We start from the raw sequence: 24,280 nt of genomic DNA on the forward strand, positions 1-24,280 counted from the left end.
GGCTTTTGGACATATTGTTCTATTTATATGTATTAGGAGACTTTTACTCTGTATAATGTGAGAGATTATTGTCTAAAATGTTAAAAAAACCTTCAGTAATAGTACGGTGTTTATTCGTAGTCTTCCTATATTCAAGGCTTGGAGAGAGATTAAGGGCCTTATCCTGGTAGCAAGGCTGCAATTTCTGCAGATGGACAAAACCATGTGCACTGCAGGTGGGGCAGATGAAACAGGTGCAGAGAGAGTTAGATTTTGGTGAGTTATTTTGTTTCTGTGCAGGGTAAATACTGGCTGCTTTATTCTTACACTGCAATTTAGATTTCAGTTTGGACACACCCCACCCAAACTAACTCTGCACCTGTTGCATCTGCCCCACCTGCAGTACGTGTCTGTAAACTGTAAATTGAGCGTATTATTGCTGTGGACGCACTACCTGTGGTTTAAGCCTGACAATTATTTTATCTCGGCGCTCCCAATGCATTTCCCATTGATCACGGAAGAGGCGCATAAGAGAATAAGGAAAATGTCAGGTAAGAGAGAACTGGCAGAGCACGGGCGAATCGTGAAACAAACGCAAGTGAAAACAGCTTATGTCACCCTTTTATTTTGGCTGCGCCTTTGGCGTTCGTACACAACCATTATACCCCGTGTTTATTGCCTTGGCTTTGTCATTTTGTTTTATCTCGAACAACATTTGTATCGTCCGCGCACGCTGTAAGTACTGTGTATCCGTCTATATCCAGTCACGTGAGCCAGGTTATAACCTTCTTAGAGAGTTTGGATTAATTTCGGAGTTTTACAACTTCAGAATTAAAGTTATCTGGATTTGGGAATTATATATTTTCTTGATGGCCAAAATGTTTTTGGATTAATTGTCGTCAAATGATTCTACCTTCCCAAATGGAAGAAAGTGTGTTTGGGGTGGGGGGTATCCAAATAGCCGCAGGGTTTGCCGCAAGTCTAAAGGCTCTGTGCTTACACCCGGAGCTATTCAATTAAACAGGCATTTCCCAGAGCGATTCAATTAAACAGGCATTTCCCAGAGCTATTCAATTAAGCAGCCATTTCCCAGAGCTATTCAATTAAACAGCCATTTCCCAGTGCAGTAAATTCTGGGTAAATGCGCTAACTCCACATAAGATGCAGACTTGGTGGGTTTCCTTTTTAATGAGGACCTTTCCTCCATGGAGTGCCAAAGGTAAATCTACCTCTGCAATTTAACAGGCCCCTTATTGGATTGGTCAGCACGGGTACCCCATGGCTAATTGGATCCCCCCTCACAAGAGTGAAAGCTAGATAGTGGTGTCATCGCATTTTTCATAGATTTCTTTGCCTCGCACCTTCTGTCCACTTGGGAGGATGCAGCTCCCTCTTTTCATATGAATTAGGTCAACATAGCTTAAATCGACATGAGGTCGACGTGGCTAAGGTCTTAGGTTGACCGGGTTGAAAGGTCGACACAAGCATTAGGTTGACATGAGGTTTTCAAGGTTTTTTTTGTCCAAAATGTTGACGCGTTGACATAGATATCTGTGTACCGCTTATTATTATTTTCTGCCTGTCGTCACAAGTTGGCTTAAAAAAAACAACGAACAACGCGTCAACCTTTTTGACTGACGAATTTTCCATTGTCGACCCAATGCTTGAGTCCACCTTTTGACCATATCAACCTTAGCCATGTCGACATATTTCATGTGTCGACTTCATAGTGTCGACTTAGCAACTTTTATCCTCTGTGTGCACAGCTGTGAACGCATTCGCAGCCATACACAGGGGCTGGTAGGGGCCCAATGTTTCGCTGCTTGCGGCTGTTGTTGTCTTCCAGTGTTTGTTAAACAGAAATGAAGGCGCTTGTACACGCCGCCCAGACATCATAGCCGGAGCCTTCACCTATGCAAACTAAGATTATTACAAACTTGAAACTAGGTTGAAAAATGTAAATGCATCTTTATTGTCCGATCTAGATAGATAGCTGAAGTATTTGTTTTTGAGCCAGCCTCGGAAGGTGCCAGTTTTCCTAACCGTTGCCCACTGCACATTCCGGCGACCGCTCTGCCACCTATCGGATGATATCGATGCTGGCGGCACCTCTCTCTCTAAATAAATACCTGTCTCTGTTACACCATGTGAGCACCCACAGAATGGGGTGTATTATCCTCACATGGACCAGATGTGGGGTGACTCATAGACCCAGAGAACCGGAGATCGCTTTATGCGGTCGCTGGAAAATAAACAGCCTCTCCGCAATCCGAGCCCTAGATATTTTCCGTCCTTTTGCCAAGGCGGGAGATACAGGGACATTATGGGATAATACACACTTTTATACTACGGCGGATTCCCAGGACCGTGTTGTCAGTCATCCACAACGCTTCCATTATGCCGAGAGGGAAGGACCGAGACAGAAGACGGCGTGAACACGGTTTTAAGTAGAAAGAAGAAATCGGGGGAGGGGGGGGGGCGAGGCGATGTGCCTGAATGTTGAAGCAGACCCAGCTGTGTAACTGTATCCGGGCATGACCTCACCGTGCACACACGTAGCACCTGGGTAAATAAATAGAGCAGATTTGTAAATGAGGAGGGTGCGCAGAGCCGGAGGAAGGAAAGGTTTGAGATTACCTGGAGAACGCTACCTCAGTGCACGGCCCGTCGCCCGCCTACCACATGGACCCAGTGACAGCTTGCAGCCCTACAGGAAGAAAAACAAAGCCCTCACTTTATACAAAGGACAAACAGATGGAAACTGTTTATGAAAAACCCCATTTGTTTCAGTGGCCCAAGAATAAAAAAAAAAAAAAAAAATACCTCAACCCTTTGACGCTCCGTGTTCTGCGGACTTCAGAGCGCGCCGGCCAAAAGTGATGTCATTTAGCCATTTGCTTTTGACAATAAGACCTGTCCCCTGCCTTGGGAGGTTCAGGTCCTGAGAGTCCCATTGCGCACATGCACCCGTTGGGGGGGAGGGGGGGTGTAAATGCAGAACCTAGATCTAGGTGCAACGCCAAACGTGATCTTCTCCAATGGTTGTAGGCCAGGGGTTCCCAAACTTTTATCAATTACGGCTCCCAGCAGCATCAGATGTCTTTTCATGGCGCCCCCACGCCAGAAGTTTCCTATTGAGACATCTAGAACACTATAAAAGGGGCCTACATACGGGGCGATTTCAGGGCATATTCTAAGTGATCTGACTAGATCCAGCATCTATCGGAATCGCTGCCCATACGCAGGTGGATTGACTGGATGCTGGCGGTTGCGGGTGTTACTCAGCCATTTCCTCGGAGTATCAGGGAAAACACAGGCGTTCTAAGGGAGGGTCTGTGACCTCAGCTCTGGCTGCTTCTATCGCTGGCCGAGTAGGTCCTGGGCTACGCACAAAGTGCGCACTGGGGAGAATCATTCGATGGCGACTTGGCAGATACATTTGCAGCTAATCACAGGGCTGCGATATTTTTGCAAGCTGGCACAAAGTGGGATTTCACTCTGGCCTGGGCGATGATTCAATGATCGCAGGGCACTGCAAATTAGCCACCAGGTCTGAATAACCCCGGCAGTTTGGAAACCACTGGCGTACGCAAAGGGTGCGCTTTAAAACTTCCGAGTACCCCTCCCCGATCTCTGCAGCTAAATTCCATGCAACCCTCTGGGTCAGTTTAGTCATAGCTGTGGACAGGGTTTCCCAGCCATGTTCTCAAGGCACAAGCTAACAGTCCAGGTATTAAGGATAAGCCACGTGTGAGCATAGGTGACTAAATTAGTACCTGGGGGGCAGATTTATTAAGCTCGGTGAAGTGATAAACTGTCTGGTTTTTATCACCGGCCAATCAGCTCCTACCTGTGAAGCTACAGGCTGGGTTTGAAAAATGACAGGTAGGAGCTGATTGGCCGGTGACAAAAACCAGACACTTCACCGAGCTTAATAAATCTACCCCTGAGTATCTAGTTACTATACACCAGAGCAGTTGTGTCATCCCTGTATACTTACTGGGCGGCCACTATGTATAGAGCAGGTGGTTAAACTGTTTGTTACATAAACCAGTCAATCACCTGTCAGTATTGTCAGAGTCCGTGCTGGAATATGATAAAATGGAGGAAGAATTGTGCAAAAAAACTAATATAACGAGTGCAGTTACCCATCTCTGGTATCTAATTAACGGCTGAGGTGTTGACAAGGAGACCTCACATATTTGAAGTGAGCCGAATTAATTGCAAAGCGGTCTCACTTGCCCTCCGCACCAGTTGTGATTGATACGTTTTACTTGTGTTATTTTTTAATTTTTTTTTTTTACCGATTTTTAGAATTTGTTTTAAAGTGGCAGCAACAAACAAGAACATAAACTGTGTACCAGCGCTACAATGTAAGCCCAGCGCAAATCATGTGTGGAGTCTAATACTGGTCATACACTGGTGCAGTCTGGGCCCTTTCCATCGGTTTTCGACAGATCGGGCCTAGAAATTGAATTAAAAGTATCAAATTGCTTGTGTTTCATCTCCAATTTTGATCCAATGCGCGGTACCGTGTGCATCGGCGTTGGAGATTGCAATCTCTAGATTTAACGGGATCGTATATGATACATCGTAAGCAAAAGGACTTAGTCAGTAGGCTCAAAGGAAATCTTATGCGACACTTCCTCCGAGCATTTGCATATTCGGCATAGCAAGGTCACAACGGCTGTACTTTTCTGCTAGCGTTCCAGAATGCACCCTGGCTGAAGTCCGTGGCAGAAGTATTTCTGCTGCAGTGGGTGTGGCCTCTACATGGGGGCGTGTTGGAGGCTGCAGCGGCTGTGCTGCTGCAATGGCTCCTGCGCCTTATTTCCCTGCGCGCCAGTGGGGCTACTCAAAACTGCAGCAATCGACTGTCCTGCGACCGATACTGCATCCTTGTACTCAGCCGCTGGGATTTGCAAAGCTAAATAAAAATCAAGACGACCGCGTCATTTCCAAGTTTTTGCACCGCTGTTATGTACAAATTTGCAGCTGCAAATGCATTGGGCTGCATCCCGGAATCAGGCCCTGCGATGCGTTATCGGTAAACCTACTACTTATACGCATTAACCTCTCCCCCATCACAAAAGGAACAATAAGCTGTATCCGAGCCAAACTTAAATATTGCCTGAACTGACTTCATCTTGTAACAATCTCCTTTCTTTCCATACCAGTGTTCCTGAAACAGTCCAAGACAGGAGGGAGCTGTAAAACATTTCGCTTGTGTTTGTTTAACCCAAACATAGGGAATTCTGCAGAGCGCGTCAGTCAGGCCACAAGATAACTTATCTCATACAGCAAAAAAACAGAAAAAAAAATATAGTTTGCATTATAAGGTAAAAGGTTTTTTTAGGGGTGGGGGGGGGGAGTTTACGTGTTCTCTAATGAAGTCGGCAGAGTGGACGCTTCTGTCACAGTGCTGTCAGGGAGACAGACAGAAAGCAGGCGCGCTCCCCTAATCCCGCCAGATAACTTTTTACCGCAATTAGATGGACACTGTTCCGTTTGTTGAATGCTACATTAGTCACAGAGGAGAACCTAACTCGGCAAGTATTTCTCCGATACACGGTATAGTGCACGCAATACTTTTTACCTAGTGACACGCACTGGGAGACAAGCCCTGTCTTGTCAATAGGTCCCCCGGGGCCGATTGATTTTTAGATTCTTTCTGTAGGTAAAACCAGATGTGGTTACTGTTCTGCGCTGATTACAGTGAGCTCGTTTAGTCACACAGAGCTAAGTGAACATTTTATTTACTGAGATCATGTGAGCGTTACAACAGCACAATTGTGAGCTAAAGGCCACAGAACGGTTTAAGAAACAAATTTCAGATTAGTATAAACCGTTCGTACTGTGTGGATACGGTATTGGCCGAGCCGTTTTACTCCGTTCTTTTGAAGGTCACAATTTTAACGATAGTTTATCACAAAAATTGCTTAGCGCACATGTTATAAACTTAGATTCCAGTGGCGCCTAAGCTTGCGTTAGAGTGTGATGTGAGGCGATTCTGGGGCAGGTTAGTTTAGCCTGGGATAAAGTGGAAGGTGATAAAGCAGCAGCCAATCAGATCCTGTCCTTTTTCAAAACCAGCCATTAACGTGACAGTTAGGAGGTGATTGGCTGGTGCGTTATCACCTGTCCATGTCACAGAGGTGATGCATTGGTTACACTTTTATATTAATTACCAGTTATTTATATAGCGCACACATATTCTTTGCAGAGAGTATTTGGACATTTGCCCCAGTGGAGCTTACACTCTTAATTCCCAACCCTAAAAAATCCCAGAACAGGCGCGCAGCGGTTTTCGTAGATTCTTCGATGACGGACCCACTTCCTAGCCCTATGGTCACGCAGAATAGGCTCGGGAACTGGGGAGCTGGTGCCATGTTTAAAGACTTACCGATCTGTATTACTGCGCCCACCAACTTTGACAGTGGGCGTCTCAGTCCTCGCCCATTCGGATGCGCGGATGTGCGCCACGGAAGGGTCTGCAGGTACATTTACCGAAAGCCACAGACTGGCAGCTGCCAAAAAAAGTAACCTCCCTCCCCCAGCTTTTGATTTCATTTCTGAATTAGCCCCATATTTGAGTTTTTAGTTTAAAAACAGGTGAAAAAAACTCCTGTAGAGTCCCAGCTGCACATTCCCCAGACTAACGCAAGCACTAGGGCTGTTATCTGGTCCGGACCGTATCTTCCCTTCCCCTCCGACGTGGATACAATGGCTCTTGGGGAGAAGGATGGGAGTGTAGCTGGAGATGACAGGCAACTTGCATTAAGTAACTGGATGAGATCAGGCTGGCTTATTTGTTGTGAGGGAAAGGGTGCAGAGATGAAGAATCGAACGCGTGGCCATAATAAGGTTTCGGTAGAAATTGCTGACTGTGCCCGCAGTGATTCCTGCTGACAGGACCTTTTCTATTGTTCATTACGTGATTTCACAGTTCAAGCAATTTTGGTTCTTGAAAATATATCTTTTTGTCCTTTTTTTTTTTTGGGGCATTTTTACTTCCATGTGTGCGTTTTGTCTTTAGCACCTCGGTATATAATATCTTCTGTTGATCATGGAATTCTAGTATTCCCTCTGTGTAATGTTCTGGTCGCCGGAGGTTTTTGTTCACCTGGAACGGTTTTGCTCACGTTTCGGCCTCTCGCAGCCACTTTTGTGCTGGTTGAGGTTTATGTTAATGCTGTGTACGTGATACAAACCAGCTTATTGATATTATAATGTCTAGATCAATTAAATCTAGATATAGTCCATTTCTCCATGTACACTCCACTTTTAAACTTCATTGGTTGCTGGATATCTAGGCGAATGCCTGCTGCGTCAGTCTATGAGACATTTACCGCTCCTAATCGCAGTCTGATTAGAGTACAGTCACACCGGTATGTGCATAGTACGTTTTTTTTTTTGTTCCTTCAGCTTTTTACTGTGAATGGTCAGGCTGCATTCTCCGTGATTTCACTGGTTCCTAGTGAATGGATAGGCTGCATTCTCAGTGATGTCACTGGTTCCTAGAGAATTTATAGGCTGCCCTTTTTTTGTGATGTCACTGGCTTATAGAGAATGTATAGACTGCACTCTCAGAGATGTCTGGTTCCTTGTGAATGGATAGGCTGCGTTCTCAGTGATGTCACTGGTTCCTAGAGAATTTATAGGCTGCCCTTTTTTTGTGATGTCACTGGCTTATAGAGAATGTATAGACTGCACTCTCAGAGATGTCTCTGGTTCCTCATGAATGGATAGGCTGCATTCTCAGTGATGTCACCGGTTCCGAGAGAATGGTTAGGCTGCCCTCTCTTTTGATGTCACTGGTTCATTGTGAATGGTTACACTGCATTCTCAGTGATGTCACTGGTTCCTAGTGAATGGAGTCCAGAGCAGATAGCCGCATTTGGGGTGGGCATTGATGTCATTTTACTTTATTTCTCATCATCGCTACAAAGGTTGATAAATCTCACCCATTGGTATACCAACGGCAATGGGTGCAGGGGATATATAAGGAAATGGATATTGGAACATTTACAAGGTGATTTTTATCCTACTTAATAACTGCTGATTTGTTTGTGTTACAGTATGTGACAAATCACTGGCTATTAATAACACGCACAATGAAGAATTAAGATGAGGTAATTAGTGTAACTGCATTTTGAAAGATATACAGCAGCTGCTTAAAAAACGCCGTATTGAATATTTGTCAGCGTTAATTAATTCTTTTTTTGTTCCTTGTTTGCATCACTTAAAGCACCCGTCCTGCATTGTCATCCGCTGGCATTAAATTGATTGATCTGTGAGATAGGCGATCTTTATATGAACGTTCCTTTCTTTCGGCCTCTGCTCAGTACTGATTGTCCTGGAACAATGTAGAGTCCAGAATTCAGCATTGCCCCAGAATAACCTCACGCTGGACCAATGCATCCTCTCTCACCTGGTAGCTGTTGTGGGTCTGGTGCATTGGTTCTCAAACCGTGTCCTCAGAACCCCCCCACAGTGCATGGTTTCCAGGTCACCCGGCAGGGGCACAGGTGTGTTCATTACTCACTGTCACATTTTAAAAGATTTACAAGCTATTATATTTCACTTGTGATTCTGTAAGGAGACCAAGAAAACATGCACCGTTTGGGGTCCTGAGGACCGAGTTCGATAACCTATTTTCTAGTGCAATGGGTCCCAAACTCGGTCCTCGCAGATCTGTGGATCTTTTAAAATGAGTCAGTTAGAAATTAATATGCCTGTGCACCTGGTGACCTGGAAAATGTTACATGTTGGGGGTCGATTTGGGGAATCACTAGTCCAGTGTGGGTTCCCATCACACCATGGGGCTAATTCAGTATGGCCCACAGATTAGCAGAAATCGCTATTATGCGGTTTTTGGTATTTTGTGCAAGTGTGCACGAGACAGACTGTAGAAATTCTGTTACTGGTTCCTAGTGAACGTATAGTCTTCATTCTCAGTGATGTCACTGGTTCCTAGTGAACGTATAGTCTTCATTCTCAGTGATGTCACTGGTTTCTAGTGAATGGACGATCTGCATTCCCAGTGATGTCAGTGGCTCCTAGTGGATGGATAGGCTGCATTCTCAGTGATGTCACTGGTTTCTAGTGAATGGACAGACTGCATTCTCAGTGATGTCACTGGTTCCTAGTGAATGAATAGGCTGCATTCTCAGTGATGTGAATGGATAGGCTGCATTCTCAGTGATGTCTCTATTTCCTAGTGAATAGATAGGCTGCATTCCCAGTGATGTCACTGGTTCCTAGTGAACGGATAGGCTACATTTTCAGTGATGTCACTGGTTTCTAGTGAACGGATAGACTGTACACTGGAATATTAGTTATTTTAAATTACTGACTATTTAAGACCACATTGACCACAAAGTGATTCTCAAGCTTAGTTACTAATGTACCTGATCTGATCCTTTCTTTTTTGTTTAGATCAGTGGTTCACAACCCGAGTCCTCAACTACCCCCAACAGTGCACTTTTTCCAGGTCACCACACAGAATCACAAAATATTTAGGTCCACCTGTGGATCTTTTAAAATGTGTTTGAATAATGAGTGCACCTCCCAGGTGACCTGGAAAACGTGCACTGTTGGGGGTACTTGAGGACCAGGGTTGGGAACCAATGGTTTAGATATCCTTTTTTGGGTTTTTCAGTCAGTTTTTTTTATATGTTTAGCGGTGCAAGATGTTTGGCACTGGTCAGATGTCCACTTTGGTCAGTGCAGTTCATGGTATCCAAATAATACAAATATCTGCTTTTAAGGGTCAACAGGCTGATTATTCCTGATTATTCCTGATTATTCTAACTTAGCTCATACAACGTATGCATGGAATATGGTCATTGGAATAACCCTAGTCCTTATCAGAACAATTATGTGCAGTGGTTTGTTTGTTACCTTCTATATTCTATTCTATATAAGAAACTGTTAATAATAATAGTACTCTGAACGCCTCCATTTCTAAAAAAAAACAATAGTGGATTCCTGATGTGTACATGATAACTGTAGTGATACCCAGGCAATGTTATACTGCTTTCACATTGCAGAAATGGGTAATGACACGGTATTCTTAAATGGGACTTTAAAACGGGTCTGAGCCTTGAGACCTTTCACATTGCAGGTAAAAACCGTTTTAAAAATCATTTAATACCATTCAAACATTCAACCCGTTTAACCCCCAAGGGACACGTTTCAAGCCATTGAAATAGAGCTGTTCAAACTGCCAAAAAAACGGCTTTAAAACGTGTAGGACTCGGCTTTTTAACCGTGTTGAAATACCGGTTAACTTTAACCGGTAAATCAACTCTGGCACTTTCACATTGCAGCCTTAAACGTTTTAAAATGGAAAAAAAACGGCAATATACCGTTTTAAAAGTGCGATGTGAAATGGGTATCATTCTGTGTAGGAATAAGAGAACATGAGATTGTATTTCTGGGTGGTTCCGTGATGTAAAATCAGGAACGTATTGTAAAATTAGGTTGATGAATGTATAGGGGCGAGTTCAATGAGGGAGAGTGTTTGCACAATCGGACGCTGTGTTGGTGCTTAATTCCCTGTGACTGCAGTCTACAGTCCCCATAGATCGCCCATCATTTACCCCTGAACTGTGCCCATAAATGTCACATATTGAAATGCGCAATTTTTAATACTATAATTTTTATATGCGCACTGTACATTGCGCCAGAACAGGCGATTTTTGCTAGCAAATGAATTGACCCTGTTGAAGTGCAGCAGGGGATCACGAAAAAAGTGTGTAACGTAAAAATGAGTATTCGCTACAAATGACCTTTATGTCCTGTATCCAATAATTGACTAAACTTTTTATATATTTATTTTGCTGCTTCCTCGAGACTGGTGTAGATTGTATATGGGCATCGCCGAAACATGAACACCAGCAATAATCCGAACTCTCCTCCATCCAACTGGAGAACGCCTGGGCGTAGGGACTTACTTTTTGACAGATTAGTTTAAATTCTAAAAAGTCTTTGCAGGCATAAAACTGTAAATTGACTTATTACTTCCAATGTCCTCCGCATCTGGTATCTTTGCAATGTAATGGTTTATTGGCTTGAAACCGCGTATACTTATATATATATATATATATATCGCATGGGTGGGAGGTTTGCGAAGTGCAGACTTTAGCGGCCCGACTTCTGCCGAATTAAACGACTCTGACCTATACGCTTGCATCTGAGCATATCATGAATTGTGCATGTCTTGGAATGTCGGGGGGGGGGTTGCTACGTCACATCACAAATGCCGCAAGCTGATGTCCACTTAATGTTTCCAGCACGCTAAGAGTCCAAATCTCCATGTCACGCAAAGCTGGAGTCCATGTTCACGTAACAGTACGTTGCACATTGCTAGTGTATAATTCTACACACACCAGGAAAATGAGAGGAAGAAGATGACTACCTTCGACAAAATAAAACCTTCTTCCTTCCATCAGAACTGGCGCTATTAAATTATCTCACTGATCTGATAAGGCCGAGCCACCCTCCTGCGGCCCAAGTAGCCAGAGCCGCTGTAGGGGACTCACCGTATCAGCCAAACATATACACATATTTAATAATCCACATCATGATTGGCAAGGCCTTATGGGACTTGTAGTTCCTAGACAGTGCATATTATCACCAGGCAGACAGACCGCTCACAGAACACACCTAGCAGCACGGAACCCTCGCTGGAGAAACGAATACAACGAAAAAAGCATTAACTGTGACATCAGCGAATATGTTGTTTTTGTATCATGCCCCTGTTTGAATTCATACGAATGTAGAATGTTTTTGCATGATCACTTTGTTTCTTATATTACTAACTGTTCACATGTTTTTTTTGTGTTTTTTTTTCTTTTTTAAATTATTAATAATCAAGCACTGTCTAACAAATGCACCATGATTTCTGAATTGAACTAATTGCTAACTAACACTGGATTCCCCTCCCGCACCCCTGGCATTATACTGTGCCGCGCACTTGAGTCTGTTGATTGTCAGTCATTATGGTCTTATCGCGCACACACTTCTAAATATAACACTGATAGCGTACGAGGCAGACAGGCTAAAGTTGGTTTCCTGTGTTTGGCGGAGATGAGGGTTAGTCGGTTAAAACTACAAACAAAATGTTATAAACACTGTAAAAAAAAACCAGCAAATGAAACAATTGATCCCATCTCAGTTGCAACCTATTAGATAGTAAACAGTTTAGCAATGCTGTCCACTGCCCCACACTACCCACAAACTAGTGCACAGATCAGTCTTTCACTTTCTATTAATGAAGTAGTAGCAAATGCAATTTAAACGTCATTACATCTGGGCATTTGATCAGTAAGGGAGGAATAGAGCCTGCCCTGGGTATCCTATGGGCATTTCTCAGCCTGCAGATGCGGTCTCGTTCGTGGCGACAGTGACCATAGCTTAAGAAAGTTACAAACGAGACGGGTTGCTCGACGAGTCGATGTTTTGACCAATGGTGCCGCAGTGGCAGAGAGATCAGATGCAGCAGCGCACTTGTACATTGCTCAAATATGCAAAGGCGGCAACGCAGGGCTTGGTCCGTCTGTCCAATGGAAGTGTGCAAGGAGAATCTTTCAACTTTTTTAATTTGCATATTTTCCCAAATGAGAAATCTCAGCCGCGCATGATCTGCGCACAGCCCTGAATTAGACCCATAAAGAGGGATTCGTAATCCCTCTGTACCTAATTTATACATGGATGTAAGATTATTTAAATGCCCTCACCATTAAATTGTTATGATCTAGTTCAGAGGAACTTGCGTCAATTAGATGTTAAAAAAAAAAAACAGCTAAAAGTTAAAAAAAGCTGCAAGTTAGAAATGTACTTCACTATCGCTGTGTGCGGTATTCTCCACAATCCCGTGGTACTCTAATTGTGGCCTGTTTCGTGGTGCTGGCACCTGATGACCATCTTAATACAGACCAAGGTATATGAGGGTAGAGATCAGCCTGGTAATTATTTTTTTATTTTTTACCTTGATACCCTGAACTCCACCCAAATCTACATACGTCCTACTGGGCGGAGTTGTCCTGTCTCCCTTGCATTACTCACAGCTAATGTCTGTCTGTCACCATTAGCATCAGTCTCTTCAAAGCATGTTTACCACGTTGAAGTGATAAAGTTGGTGTGTTATCACCTTCCACTTTATCACTTCACAAGACTTAACAAATCTGCCCCTCAGGGACAGATATATTAAGCCCGGGTGAAGTGATAAAGTGGCTGGTACTTTATCGCCGGCCAATCTGCTTATAACTGTAATTATTAAACCCAGCCTGTCGCTTGACATTTAAGAGCTGATTGGCTGGTGATAAAATACCATTCACTTTATCACTTCACCCGGGCTTAATAAACCTGTCCCTCAGTGCCCCATAAATGTATGTACCAATTATTTGGCCAAATAAAATCAGAGCTATTCCTAACAACCAATCAGATGCAGCTATTTATCATCGCTTAAATTCTAACACTCCTGGACAGGTGTAGTCCGACACCACATCTAGACCCAAGCTAATACCTGCTAAGTAGTGTACCATAAAAACTGACAATGACTCCTCAACTAACCTATGAATTAACTTTGCTTTCAATGTTTTCTTTCCCTTTACAGCCTGGTTAGTGATACTCAACCTTCGGAGATGATAGATTTAGAGACTTTTAGACACCCCAGATTGGCGCTATATTTGTGATGGTATAGCACCAAATACATTTATTTAAAAAAAACATTCCATAGGTGAAGGAAAGGGTGGTTTTTACCCTTGACAACCAATTATATGCTGGCTTGTATTTTGTGACCTGTACCAGAAAAATGAAAGCTACAACCTGATTGGTTGGTTTGGCTTACGGTGCGTTTTCAACACTTACTGATAGAACAGTTTTCTAAATGTCTTCTGACCTAGTCATTTGGGGCTTTTTGGTGTTACACTGTAGTCATTTATTAAAGCAATTAAATTATTACCATTTGAAAAACTGAAATTTTAATTAGAATTAAAATTTATTTATGTTGGGACGCTGCCCGGATTCCCACACCTTGGCTTGTGTACTCTATAGTCAGCCTCGGGTTTGTCCAGTGCTTGGCCCGAGAAACTATAGCCCATAATGGTCCCTGTAGCTGTTTAGGTACATCAGAAAGGAAACGGTTATGATAGGAGGTTCTGTGTTCCCCAGACTGAGGGGCTGTCGGCTAAAGGCGGCTAGAGCACAGGTCGGCCATGTTTATTGTGGGCAACCAATATTGCGCCCAGAAGGTTGAGTATCACTGATTTGATTGTTGCTTCTGCACCTACATTCACAATGCATAGGCTGTGGTTCCATGACTTAGCATTATTAAATTGCACTTATCAATCATTCTTGCCAGGAATGCCATCGCCTACTACCTTAAAGAAGTCAGAGAAGTCTGGTTTCAGCAGCCCTTCTCCTTCGCAGACCTCTTCCCTTGGAACGGCTTTCACACAGCATCATCGACCTGTCATAACAGGACCCAGAGGTGAGGCCTTGCCCGCAGAGCCCCTCTCCCTTACAGCGCTGCGCTAAGATTCATGCTGTGTTACCTCTGGATAGGCCGTGTAGACCACTAGAGTTCAGGCTGAACTTGTATTCTACGTGGTGTTATCATGACATTGCTCCAAATAATCTGCCGTTATCTCTGACATCTCAAAGTCCTGGGTTCATGTATGTACAGTTATCCTGGATTTAAAGAATTCTTTGTGTTGTTGTTCAATGTGCGCAATAATGGGCTGATTTTGAGTTGGACGCAAAGTGGTCGTGTTTGGGTGAAGTCGTGAAAGCCAGAATTTCCACTTTATGTTAATGTGAGATTCCATACAGATAATGCAAAGATTCGTGTGTCCCCAAGCGAGAAGCCAGGCCGCCCGCCCATTTTAAGCACCACCATTAGCATCAACCAAAACTTGTTTCCCTCACCTGTACACGCAACTCGCTGGGTGCCCATGACACGCCCACAAGTTAGAAGGCTTCTGTGCAGTTGCATTGTCACTGTACCATTCCTGCCCCCAAAAAACGATAATATCACTGTTAGCCATATCCGGCAAAGGTCCGGCCAACACAGTATATGGTGGAGATGTACAGACATTTGTAAATCTGCGCATGCGCTGTATCCTAAGGACTGCCATTTCCGTCTGTGCCGCAGAGTCACACCCAACTCAGAACCAGGCCCTGTAACTCTATATGCTATAGTACTGTTGTGAAGATTATTGGGGGGTTGCATCAGAAATGGGCAATAGTCTACAACACAATATAATGTATACTTTTATTGCAGAATACTGTATTGTGATTTAAGCAGTTCACAAATGTACTGTATACCATTGCATAGAGCGTCCATTTTTAAAATACCTGTAAGGACACAATGGTTACTCATGTAAATGTCCTGGTTGCTCCTGACCTGTTGGGTGCCTGGTGAACGCAGATTATATAATCAACTCTGCGTGGTTCTAAAGCCCCAAACACACTGGGCGACCTAGTGGCACCGCCGATATAGTTCACTGTTTCTGCGGTGCTGCTGGTATAGTTCACTATATTGGAGGTGCTGCTGGTCAAACAAGATAGTCAGTACACACTGAACGATATCAGCTACCGATATCGTTAGGTGCCGTCACCCACCCCTGTTCCTCATGCACGTCATTGGCTATTAAGCCAAAATTGACCTGCCTTTTTAGTCGTCAGGCCAGGGTCATTAACGTTGCACTGGAGCGTGCATCGTTAAAGACATTGAGCATACACACTACCTGGTTTTTAAGAGATATCACTCAGAAGGGCCCTAAACAAAATCTGCGTTCATGGGTCTTTAATAAATCTAGGGGATTCTTACTGGTAAATGAAGAACATGTCTTCCTGGGAAATTACCCTGCTGTTTTTGAACACAATTAATTAATTAGGAGATTTGTTTTCCCTATTGTTAAAATGAAGAGGCCAAAGGTCAGCCTTTTTTTTTGGCATAAAATATCTCTTTTGGCGCTCTGTATACTCCCAACGCTTCCACTTTGCCTTCTAGAAGAATGTGTTTTATTAGTGTTAAGCATAAATCATGCCTATGATGGCTATTAATGTTTTTAATTATCATCCTCTTTCTCATAGTATAAAGTATCTGTTCGTATTTTCTTTCTTTAACCGTTGGTCATCTGGACTGTAAGTGAGTGGGACCTATGATAAGTAAAACTTCAGTCTGGTTCCATAGACTAAATAGAAGATTTATTAAACATTCTAAACGGGATGTATGGCCCATAGTGACCAATCACATTCTAGCTAGATAGAATCTCATAGGCAGCTTTGGGCTTCATAGATCTTACATTGGCCAAACCTGTCCTCAAGATTTACCAACAGTTCATGTAGGAATGAAAGCAGCATGTTTGAAAATGTGACAGTTAGTAATGACTACAGCTGTGCACTAGCTAGGTGATTTGGAAAACATGGACCGTTGGTAAATATCGAGTACCGGTTTGGCCCGGGTTTAGACCAATTTAGCTCTATATTCCTGAAACCGTGGATCACCATGGATTGCTGACACCAAGAGAATTCCATCCAGGTTTTTCTTTAAATTGTCCTGCTTCTACCTAATCTTCTCGACCATTCTCTGTCTGTTTGTCTGGATCTGTGCAGTTTGACCTTCCGTGTATGCATCAAACTGTTTGTTTGGCCATCAAACCATTTGTTGGGAATGAAGACCATTCTAGATATCTTCCATAATTTGTTTGCCCATCAAACCATTTGGTGAGGAGGAAGACCATTCTAGGTACCTTCCATATGTGTTTGGCCATCAAACCATTTGGTGAAAAGGAAGACCATTCTAGATATCTTCCATAAAATTTGTTTGGCCATCAAACCATTTAGCGAGACGGAAGACCTTTCTAGGTATCTTCCATAATGTCATCCGTTGTGGAGCTTGCACCCATCCGATGGCTGTAAACACTGACTAATGGAGGAGGATCACCACACATGAAAGTGAAAAATGGTTCTCCATTCTGGAGGAAGATGTGTGGGAGGCGCGATGGTCTAATAAATTCCATTTGGATCATATCGGGCTCTAGACATTATTCTCCAGGTGGATTCTCTTGTGGTCTATGGGCATGGTCACTGTAGGCTATAGAGGACCTGGCCCATGAATCCTTCTATCTGTGTTGACTCATCCCATGGGAGGGAAACCATATATATATATACTATGAATGATGAAAGTGTTCTACCAATGAATGATAGTTGACTACTATAAGGACAGAACGCATGGTAGTTTGACCACTTAAAATCATTTCCACATGTTAGAGTAGTGTTTCCCAGTAAGTAGAGCACTCCTATCGCTTAATCACTCCTGTGGCTCCAGGTTGAAGTGAATGGGGGTGGCTTATATTTGCCCAAAATGGTGAAACGTGCAAGTGTTTTACTAATGTATTTAATGATACTAGGAGACACTGCTGACTGTTTGCATTCACTGTAGTAGCAGATGTACTCCTGGATCAATTGTAGGTAAATGCGTGTGGTAGCAACAGATCAAGAGACCTAGCCTTAATATTCTCTTGTTGGCCAAGAATGAACAGTGAGGCCGCGTTTCAGCAATTTTGGCTGAATCGGGCCCTAAATGCAGATATGGGACAAAGTAAAGTTTTTTATTTGGAATGAATATGTGGGAATTTGCCCTATAGTCCAGGTTTTCATAAGACGGTCAGACCTGATTAGCTGATCAACGATACGGTCACTATACTGCAGATCACCGACGGTATGTCGCTGGCAGCGGAGTCTCATATCTCCCACCCCGGCACACCAAATTTTCCCACAATGCTTCAGGAGTCGCTGCCATGTATTTCCTGCAGGTGGATACAGCGACTGTTGCATTGTGGACTGTTGACTGTTTTACCACGTTATTGTGTCTCCTGCAAAACGCACGGAAGACATAGCAGCACAAATGGCCATTTATGTTAATCCCCAGAGTCAATATTTGCCAGAACTCTGACCGATCCCCCTTAACTGTTTTTGCTACAAAATAAGCAATGCAGTCAGAGCATGTCTGTTCCCTTTAAGAATAGCTATATAACAGCAATATAAGGTTATACTTTAAACTCCCGGAAACACATTTTTATTAATATGTATAATCTCTTTTTGGAACATGCGGTACGAGCCTATTTTTAGTCCTCTTTCTCCATACGTTTAAAAATTAGGATTTTTTTTTTATGCAGATTCGATGAAAATGAACCTAAAAAAATTATTTAAAGTTTTTATTTTTTTCCCCTATGGAGAACTGAGCACACTGTAACTCTTCCGCCGTTGCTAAACTACAACCTTTGCCTGCTGGGAGTTGTAGGCTAACAACAGCTGCAACACCACAGTTTGCCTAATTTAGGTTTGCTGTAGAAAGATCCGACTTCAAAGCAAATAATCCAGTCCTCGTTAGCGCTGCTGTGATTGAGCTATGATGTAATTTCTCCCGCTTACCCTTCGTTCACCCACCCCTGTGCACATGAACATCTATCCCTATGTACGTTGCGACTGCTAATTTTGTGTTCCACGGTTCGAATGAAAATGCTCCATAATCACAGCTGGGGCGAAACGCTTGTCAGCTCCTCTGCGTGCAGCAAGAATAACACGTCCTTCCCTTATAAAGCGGCATATTTTTTCGCTGAGATCGTCACAGTAACCTTGGGTATAGATTCCGAGCAGATGTCTCATTAGGCAAGGAAATTAGGTCACTGTTTACACCTTGGACTCGAGTGACTGGTTCGCTGCGGAGGGTTAGCCGGTAAGGCAGTGCTCCCAGTGCCTCGATGTTCTGCTTCTGATTTCACTCGTGTTCTTGTACCGATTCTTGCACAGGCAGAACAGGTTTTAGTTGAGTCTAGGAAAGGGTCAGGTCAGGAAGAACGTTAATAACGATAGTTCGAGTAACAATAGGGGTTAAGGGGTTGTAACAGAGGTGCACGTAGATGGTTGGGTAGCTGTGATTTTGTTTCCAGTTGATTTGCAAAAATTTGCTAATGACTCAGCCGCCATCTTGTGCAAAGCCGGCATTTCATATGCGACGTTCATGTAGGTAAGCCGGAAATATCATTCGCACCATTGGTCCGATGTCTTAGACAGTGGCTCTCGGACGCCGTGGCCTCCCCAGCTGCAGAGCAATTTGCAGTAGCTGAGTAGGGAGCGATGGTAAAAAGGTCGATCACTATTGGTCAACACGCCAAAAAGTTCAACATGCATTAGGTAACAAGTCAAAAAGAGAGTTTTTTTTTTTTTACAAATCCCCCCCCCCCAAAAAAAAGGACTTTACCAACCCAGTGGTCATGGAGAGGGAATTTATTAGTGAGCTGAGCGCAGCAAATTACTGTGCCTGAAGCATGGCGAGCGAATGCGTACACTTCAATGGTGCCCATGTCAACCTTTGTGCACATAGACACCCAAAAAATGATATATATTAAAAAAAACATGTCGATTGTTTCATGTCAACATTTTGTGTATGTCAACCTTTTTGGTGTGTTGTCCTCTGGCCTGTCGTCCAATAGTGGTCAACCTAATGACTAAAATGACCCAAAGACGATAGGTTGACCTTTTTACTGTCGACCCATACCCAGTAGGGACCCCCCCAGAAAAATATTACTGGCATGCCTACATTTTTCTAGAGACCCCATTACCTCCCCTAAAATGGGACCACCTGTCTCTCTATTTCTGCCTCTGCAAGCGTTGATTGCGCAGTGTCGCTCTGGGACATTCACAGTGTTCAAAATAATTGCTTCACTGCGTCATCAACATTGCACACACGTCTGAATGAGGCCCGATGTGATAGGGAATTAGTCACTTTGTCTACAATCAATATGTAAATGGAGGGATGCCGACACATTTGTCATGTTGTTAAGGCATTTTACCCCTGCTGGAATTATAACTTTAAACATGATCTTTACGATTGAGTTTAAAGTTATAATGTTGACACAGTTCAAATTAACTAACTTTACAACCGTGTCGGCATTCTCCTCTCAACATATTGACTGTCGATAAAGCGTATGTATTCCAATGTTCTATACATTTAGACTTGGTCAGTGATAAATGATTGAGCGATAGGTGTATAGGTGACATTGCACACATACACTTCTGTTTCAGCAGCTGTATTTTCAGTACAGGCAATATTATAATGCAGGGGTGGTCAAACCGGTCCTCCAGATCTACCAACCGTTCTTGTTTTTCAGGCCACCTGTCGGTCTGTAGAATGTGTCGGTTTGGAATGAAAGCAGCACATGTTTAAAATTGTGACTGTTATTAATGACTACACCTGTGCCCCAGCTAGGTGGTCTGGGAAATGTAACAGTTAGTAATGACTACACCTGTGCCCCAGCTACGTGGTCTGGGAAATGTAACGGTTAGTAATGACTGCAGCTGTGCACCAGCTAGGGTGGTCTGGGGAATCTGCCAGATACTATAGTAATGACTGCACCTGTGCACCAGCTAGGTGGCCCAATAAATGTGACCGTTAGTAATGACTGCACCTGTGCACCAGCTAGGTGGCATAAGAAATGTGACAGTTAGTAATGACTGCACCTGTGCACCAGATAGGTGGCCTGGGGAATGTGACAGTTAGTAATGACTACACCTGTGCGCCAGCTAGGTGGCCTAAGACATGTGACCGTTAGAAATGACTGCACCTGTGCACCAGATAGGTGGTCTGGGGAATGTTACAGTTAGTAATGACTGCACCTGTGCACCAGTAGGTGGTCTGGGGAATGTGACAGTTAGTAATGACTGCACCTGTGCACCAGATAGGTGATCTGGGGAATGTAACAGTTAGTAATGACTACACCTGTGTGCCAGCTAGGTGGCCTAAGAAATGTGACAGTAATAACTGCAACTGTGCACCAGCTTGGGGGTCTGGGAAATGTGACAGTTAGTAATAACTACACCTGTTCACCAGCTAGGAGGTCTGAAAAACGTGTCCTGTTAGATCTCTAGGTTCGGTTTGGCCACCTCTCTAATACCTGTCTCTACACCGCTTTCCAGTTGAAAAGCAAATCCTTTATTGATTGAACCAATCAGATCCTGCCTCTCATTTCTGTATTGCATCCTAGAAAATGATAGGCAGAATCTTATGGTTGCTATGGGCAACATCACCTCTTTTCATTTTTAAAAGCTGTAGTAAATTTACTCCTAAAGTAAGAGCTTTCGGTCTTCTGTATGCGGAATAATTAGCAATATTAGTCCATGTACATGAACAATCAGTGGTGGAGGGGTATCCTGGACAGACGATGAAGGGTTAAAGCATCTCTCGCTGCCCTTCAGCCCCCCCACCCCCAGGGCCGGTGGCGCCTCTCCTTATCTGTACGGTAGTGGTATGATCTATATGACAGTTCTGCAGATAACAGTGTTTGTGCTTGGTGCTTTCCTTTCTTGGTAAAAGCTCCGTATGGACAGTGTAAGCGGCACTGCGCCTGTGACAAGTTATAAGAAGCTGCCGGCTTTTCCCTTCTTCTCCAGATCGCCCAAATTTACACTAAACAAAATATGTTTTCTATTCAGTTTTTTTCTCTGATTTCCAGCCGTAAATCATCTTGTGCGCGAAAAACATAGAGGAGGTGTGCGCGAAAGCCGGACATGTGATCTCGCCCACGTCTTGCCCGCATCTGGTACTTCTTACACGTGTTATTGTGGCGGTCTGCGCAGTGCTGGACTCTAGGGAGGTTCCAACCCTCGATGTTTGGGATGATAAGAACCAGGAACACTAGGCTTTATTAAGCGGTAGACGCTATGCCGACGTTTACGCATGTTCTTTGCGCTGCGCATGTACAGTATTGCAGTGGATTACAGATGACTGTTGAAGAGCAGATTTGGACGCAGAGTGATTGACATTCTGGTAGCACTTATTGGAGGCAATATGGGGACTGGCTCATCAAATCAACATTTTGTGATCATTTGGTGCGCGAATAGTGGTCAACAGACCTACCACCACCATTCTTCTCCAAGATGACGCCATTGAGGGGATCTCCTGACATTTCCATAATGCCTCTGAAGCTGTGTGTCCCCACCCACCCCCCATGTGCGCCCAGCAGTGGCTTCCTCCCCTATACCTGCTGCCTGCAATCGTTTTTTAGCTCATAGTTATGGAAATGTAGGGCAGGATATTGTGCCAGAGCTTTTGCCATCTTCTGAGCGCAACATTTGTCTAAAAAGGATTATCTGAAGATGGCCGCCGACAGGAAATACTGGAGGGAGTGTTGCAGACACTTCTGTACTGAATACTTTAAAGCAGTGATTCTCAACCTCGGTCCTCAAGTACCCCCAACAGTTCATGTTTTCCATGTCACCCAGCAGGTGTACTCATTACTCACTGACGTATTTTAAAAGATCCACAGGTGAATCTAATTATTTCACTTCCGATTCTGTGTGAACTGTTAAGGGTTCTGGAGGATTGTGGTCAACATAGTCAACGATTCGGTATCCAGGTGACAGATCTACAATGTCACACCCCATTGATTGGCCAACAAAGACCCTAGCGTCTGCCTGGTCCACACGATTTTACCAACCCGGTATAAGGCATTTTCTGCGGAGTTTGGATCGTGCACTTCCTGTCGTAGCTAGATGAGGTATATTAACGATTTCACGACTTTACCCAGTCGGCAGCAAATTTGATTGGTTGCTATGGGCTACATCCCGTTTTTAATAGAACTCCCAGCTTAGTAAATTCACCCCATTGAACCTTTGACCCTTAATGGAGCTAAATTGAGCCGTTCAGGGAGTAATACGGGAAAGGCAAGCTGCTGACATTTACAAGTTAACCCTTTATGAACTTTAAAAGTTCCGTTCTGCAGCAGAAGTTCCTTCTGGTTAATAACGGTCTTGCAGAGCACAACACGAAACAAGCGCCATGTTGATGTCTGCCCTCGGGGGCATCCTGTATACCTGTAACGGCGGCTTCCGCAGATATACACGACACGCATGCCTTTGAAATCGCTGTCCCGGCGGTGCATGTTTTCTGTCACTAGCCAAGCCCCGTTTATGAGCCAGTAAAACCCTGTAACTTGTGTACGTCTCTTGTCTGTCCTGTCAGCGAGGACGCGGAGCAGTGTTGCGCCGAAGGTGTTACAGTCCGCCTGGAGCTGCATCACCTCCATTTCCGAGGTTCCACCCTCACAAACTTCCCTTTGTTCCCTAACTGCGGACCGAGTCTCTTTTTTTTTTTATATCGGAGAATAATTACACTTCACGTAGCCAGTTTCATTACAAGCCGGGCGAGGGACAATTAGTCTTTCCACCTTTTCATCACTTATTCAGAATGTCACCTTGATTTACTAAAGCCGATCTCTGCTCTTTTCAAAATGTACATATATTAAATTCTCAAGCGCTGTCTGTAAACGAGCCGATCCACGCACAATCCCACGGCAGATTAAAGGGTAGGAACGCAGCACAAAATAATCTGTGGGGAATTTCTCCCCCTTCCAAAAGTGTAGGGAGCGGAGGTTTGTTGTCACCTGGGTGAGAGTTGTCAGTGCAGGGCCGATTCGGGATAGCTATCCGAATTTCGATCCCAACCCTGATGGTTGGGGTTTGTACATGTGTATTTGGCTTTGGCGCATTACACACTCACTGGTCCGTTCCTACGGGGAGGGGAGGGCCAGGGACGGCCACAGGGCCCAACCGGAGAAACTCTGGCAATGTGGGCGGGCCGATGCCTGCCAGGGAGGTTGATGTCACATGATGTCAACCTCCCGTTTTTGCAAGGCTGCAATGCCATTCGCAGCCTTGCACGTAGGCGGGATTTCACTCTGGCAGTGCGCCGGCGAAATGATCGCTTTTTAGAAGCCCTGCAATTGCATCTAAATGGGGCCCTATATCATTTTTAAGTCAAAATTGTACCCTGCATTATATGTACACGTAAGGATATTATGATAGAGATTGCAGCTTTACTTCTTTTTGGCATTCGTACTCTGCTTTTATGGGACCTGTAATGAATAGCGTGATCAGTGGTCACCCCTTCTGTAATTATCTAGAGTCCCGCGGGTCATTAATGGTAGTGTACGTTGGCTAATACTTGTAGTGTTTATCACGCGCTATACATAATAGGTGTATTGTAAACCTAATAGCCCTTCCTCGGATGTGGCTGCGATCCGCACACAATACCCGTTCTCTACACGGAATCTGCGGGGGAATCTAAGACCAGGACTTGGCGACCTTTCTGCGGAGATTGCAGAATAATAGACTAACCTTTTTTTTTATTATTATTAATTGTCTTTGCTCAGCGTTGCTAATTGTTATTGTGGAGTTGCGTGGAAAAAAATATGCATACCGCACAATCTGTTAAAACTACAATTAAATA

The 24,280-nt window shown here is 43.9% G+C and overlaps 1 protein-coding gene across 13 annotated transcripts in view; it reads left to right on the forward strand.

Annotated features, from left to right (window-relative positions):
- Positions 1-24,280, forward strand: part of NFIA (nuclear factor I A) — a 244,592-nt gene that overhangs the window by 170,573 nt on the left and 49,739 nt on the right. For 5 of the 13 annotated variants that reach the window (XM_083157639.1, XM_083157638.1, XM_083157632.1 and 2 more), the window contains exons 7-8: positions 501-530; positions 14,348-14,476. The exons of 3 other annotated variants lie outside the window; for them this stretch is intronic. In XM_083157639.1, coding sequence (XP_083013765.1) covers positions 501-530; positions 14,348-14,476 — 159 coding nt within the window. The remainder of the gene's footprint in view (positions 1-500; positions 531-14,347; positions 14,477-24,280) is intronic. 5 more of the 13 variants (XM_083157640.1, XM_083157643.1, XM_083157633.1 and 2 more) reach the window with 1 other exon arrangement.

This window comes from Crinia signifera, chromosome 8 (genome assembly GCF_055691185.1).
Source record: "Crinia signifera chromosome 8, ASM5569118v1, whole genome shotgun sequence".
In the NCBI taxonomy this organism is placed as follows: Eukaryota; Metazoa; Chordata; class Amphibia; order Anura; family Myobatrachidae; genus Crinia; species Crinia signifera.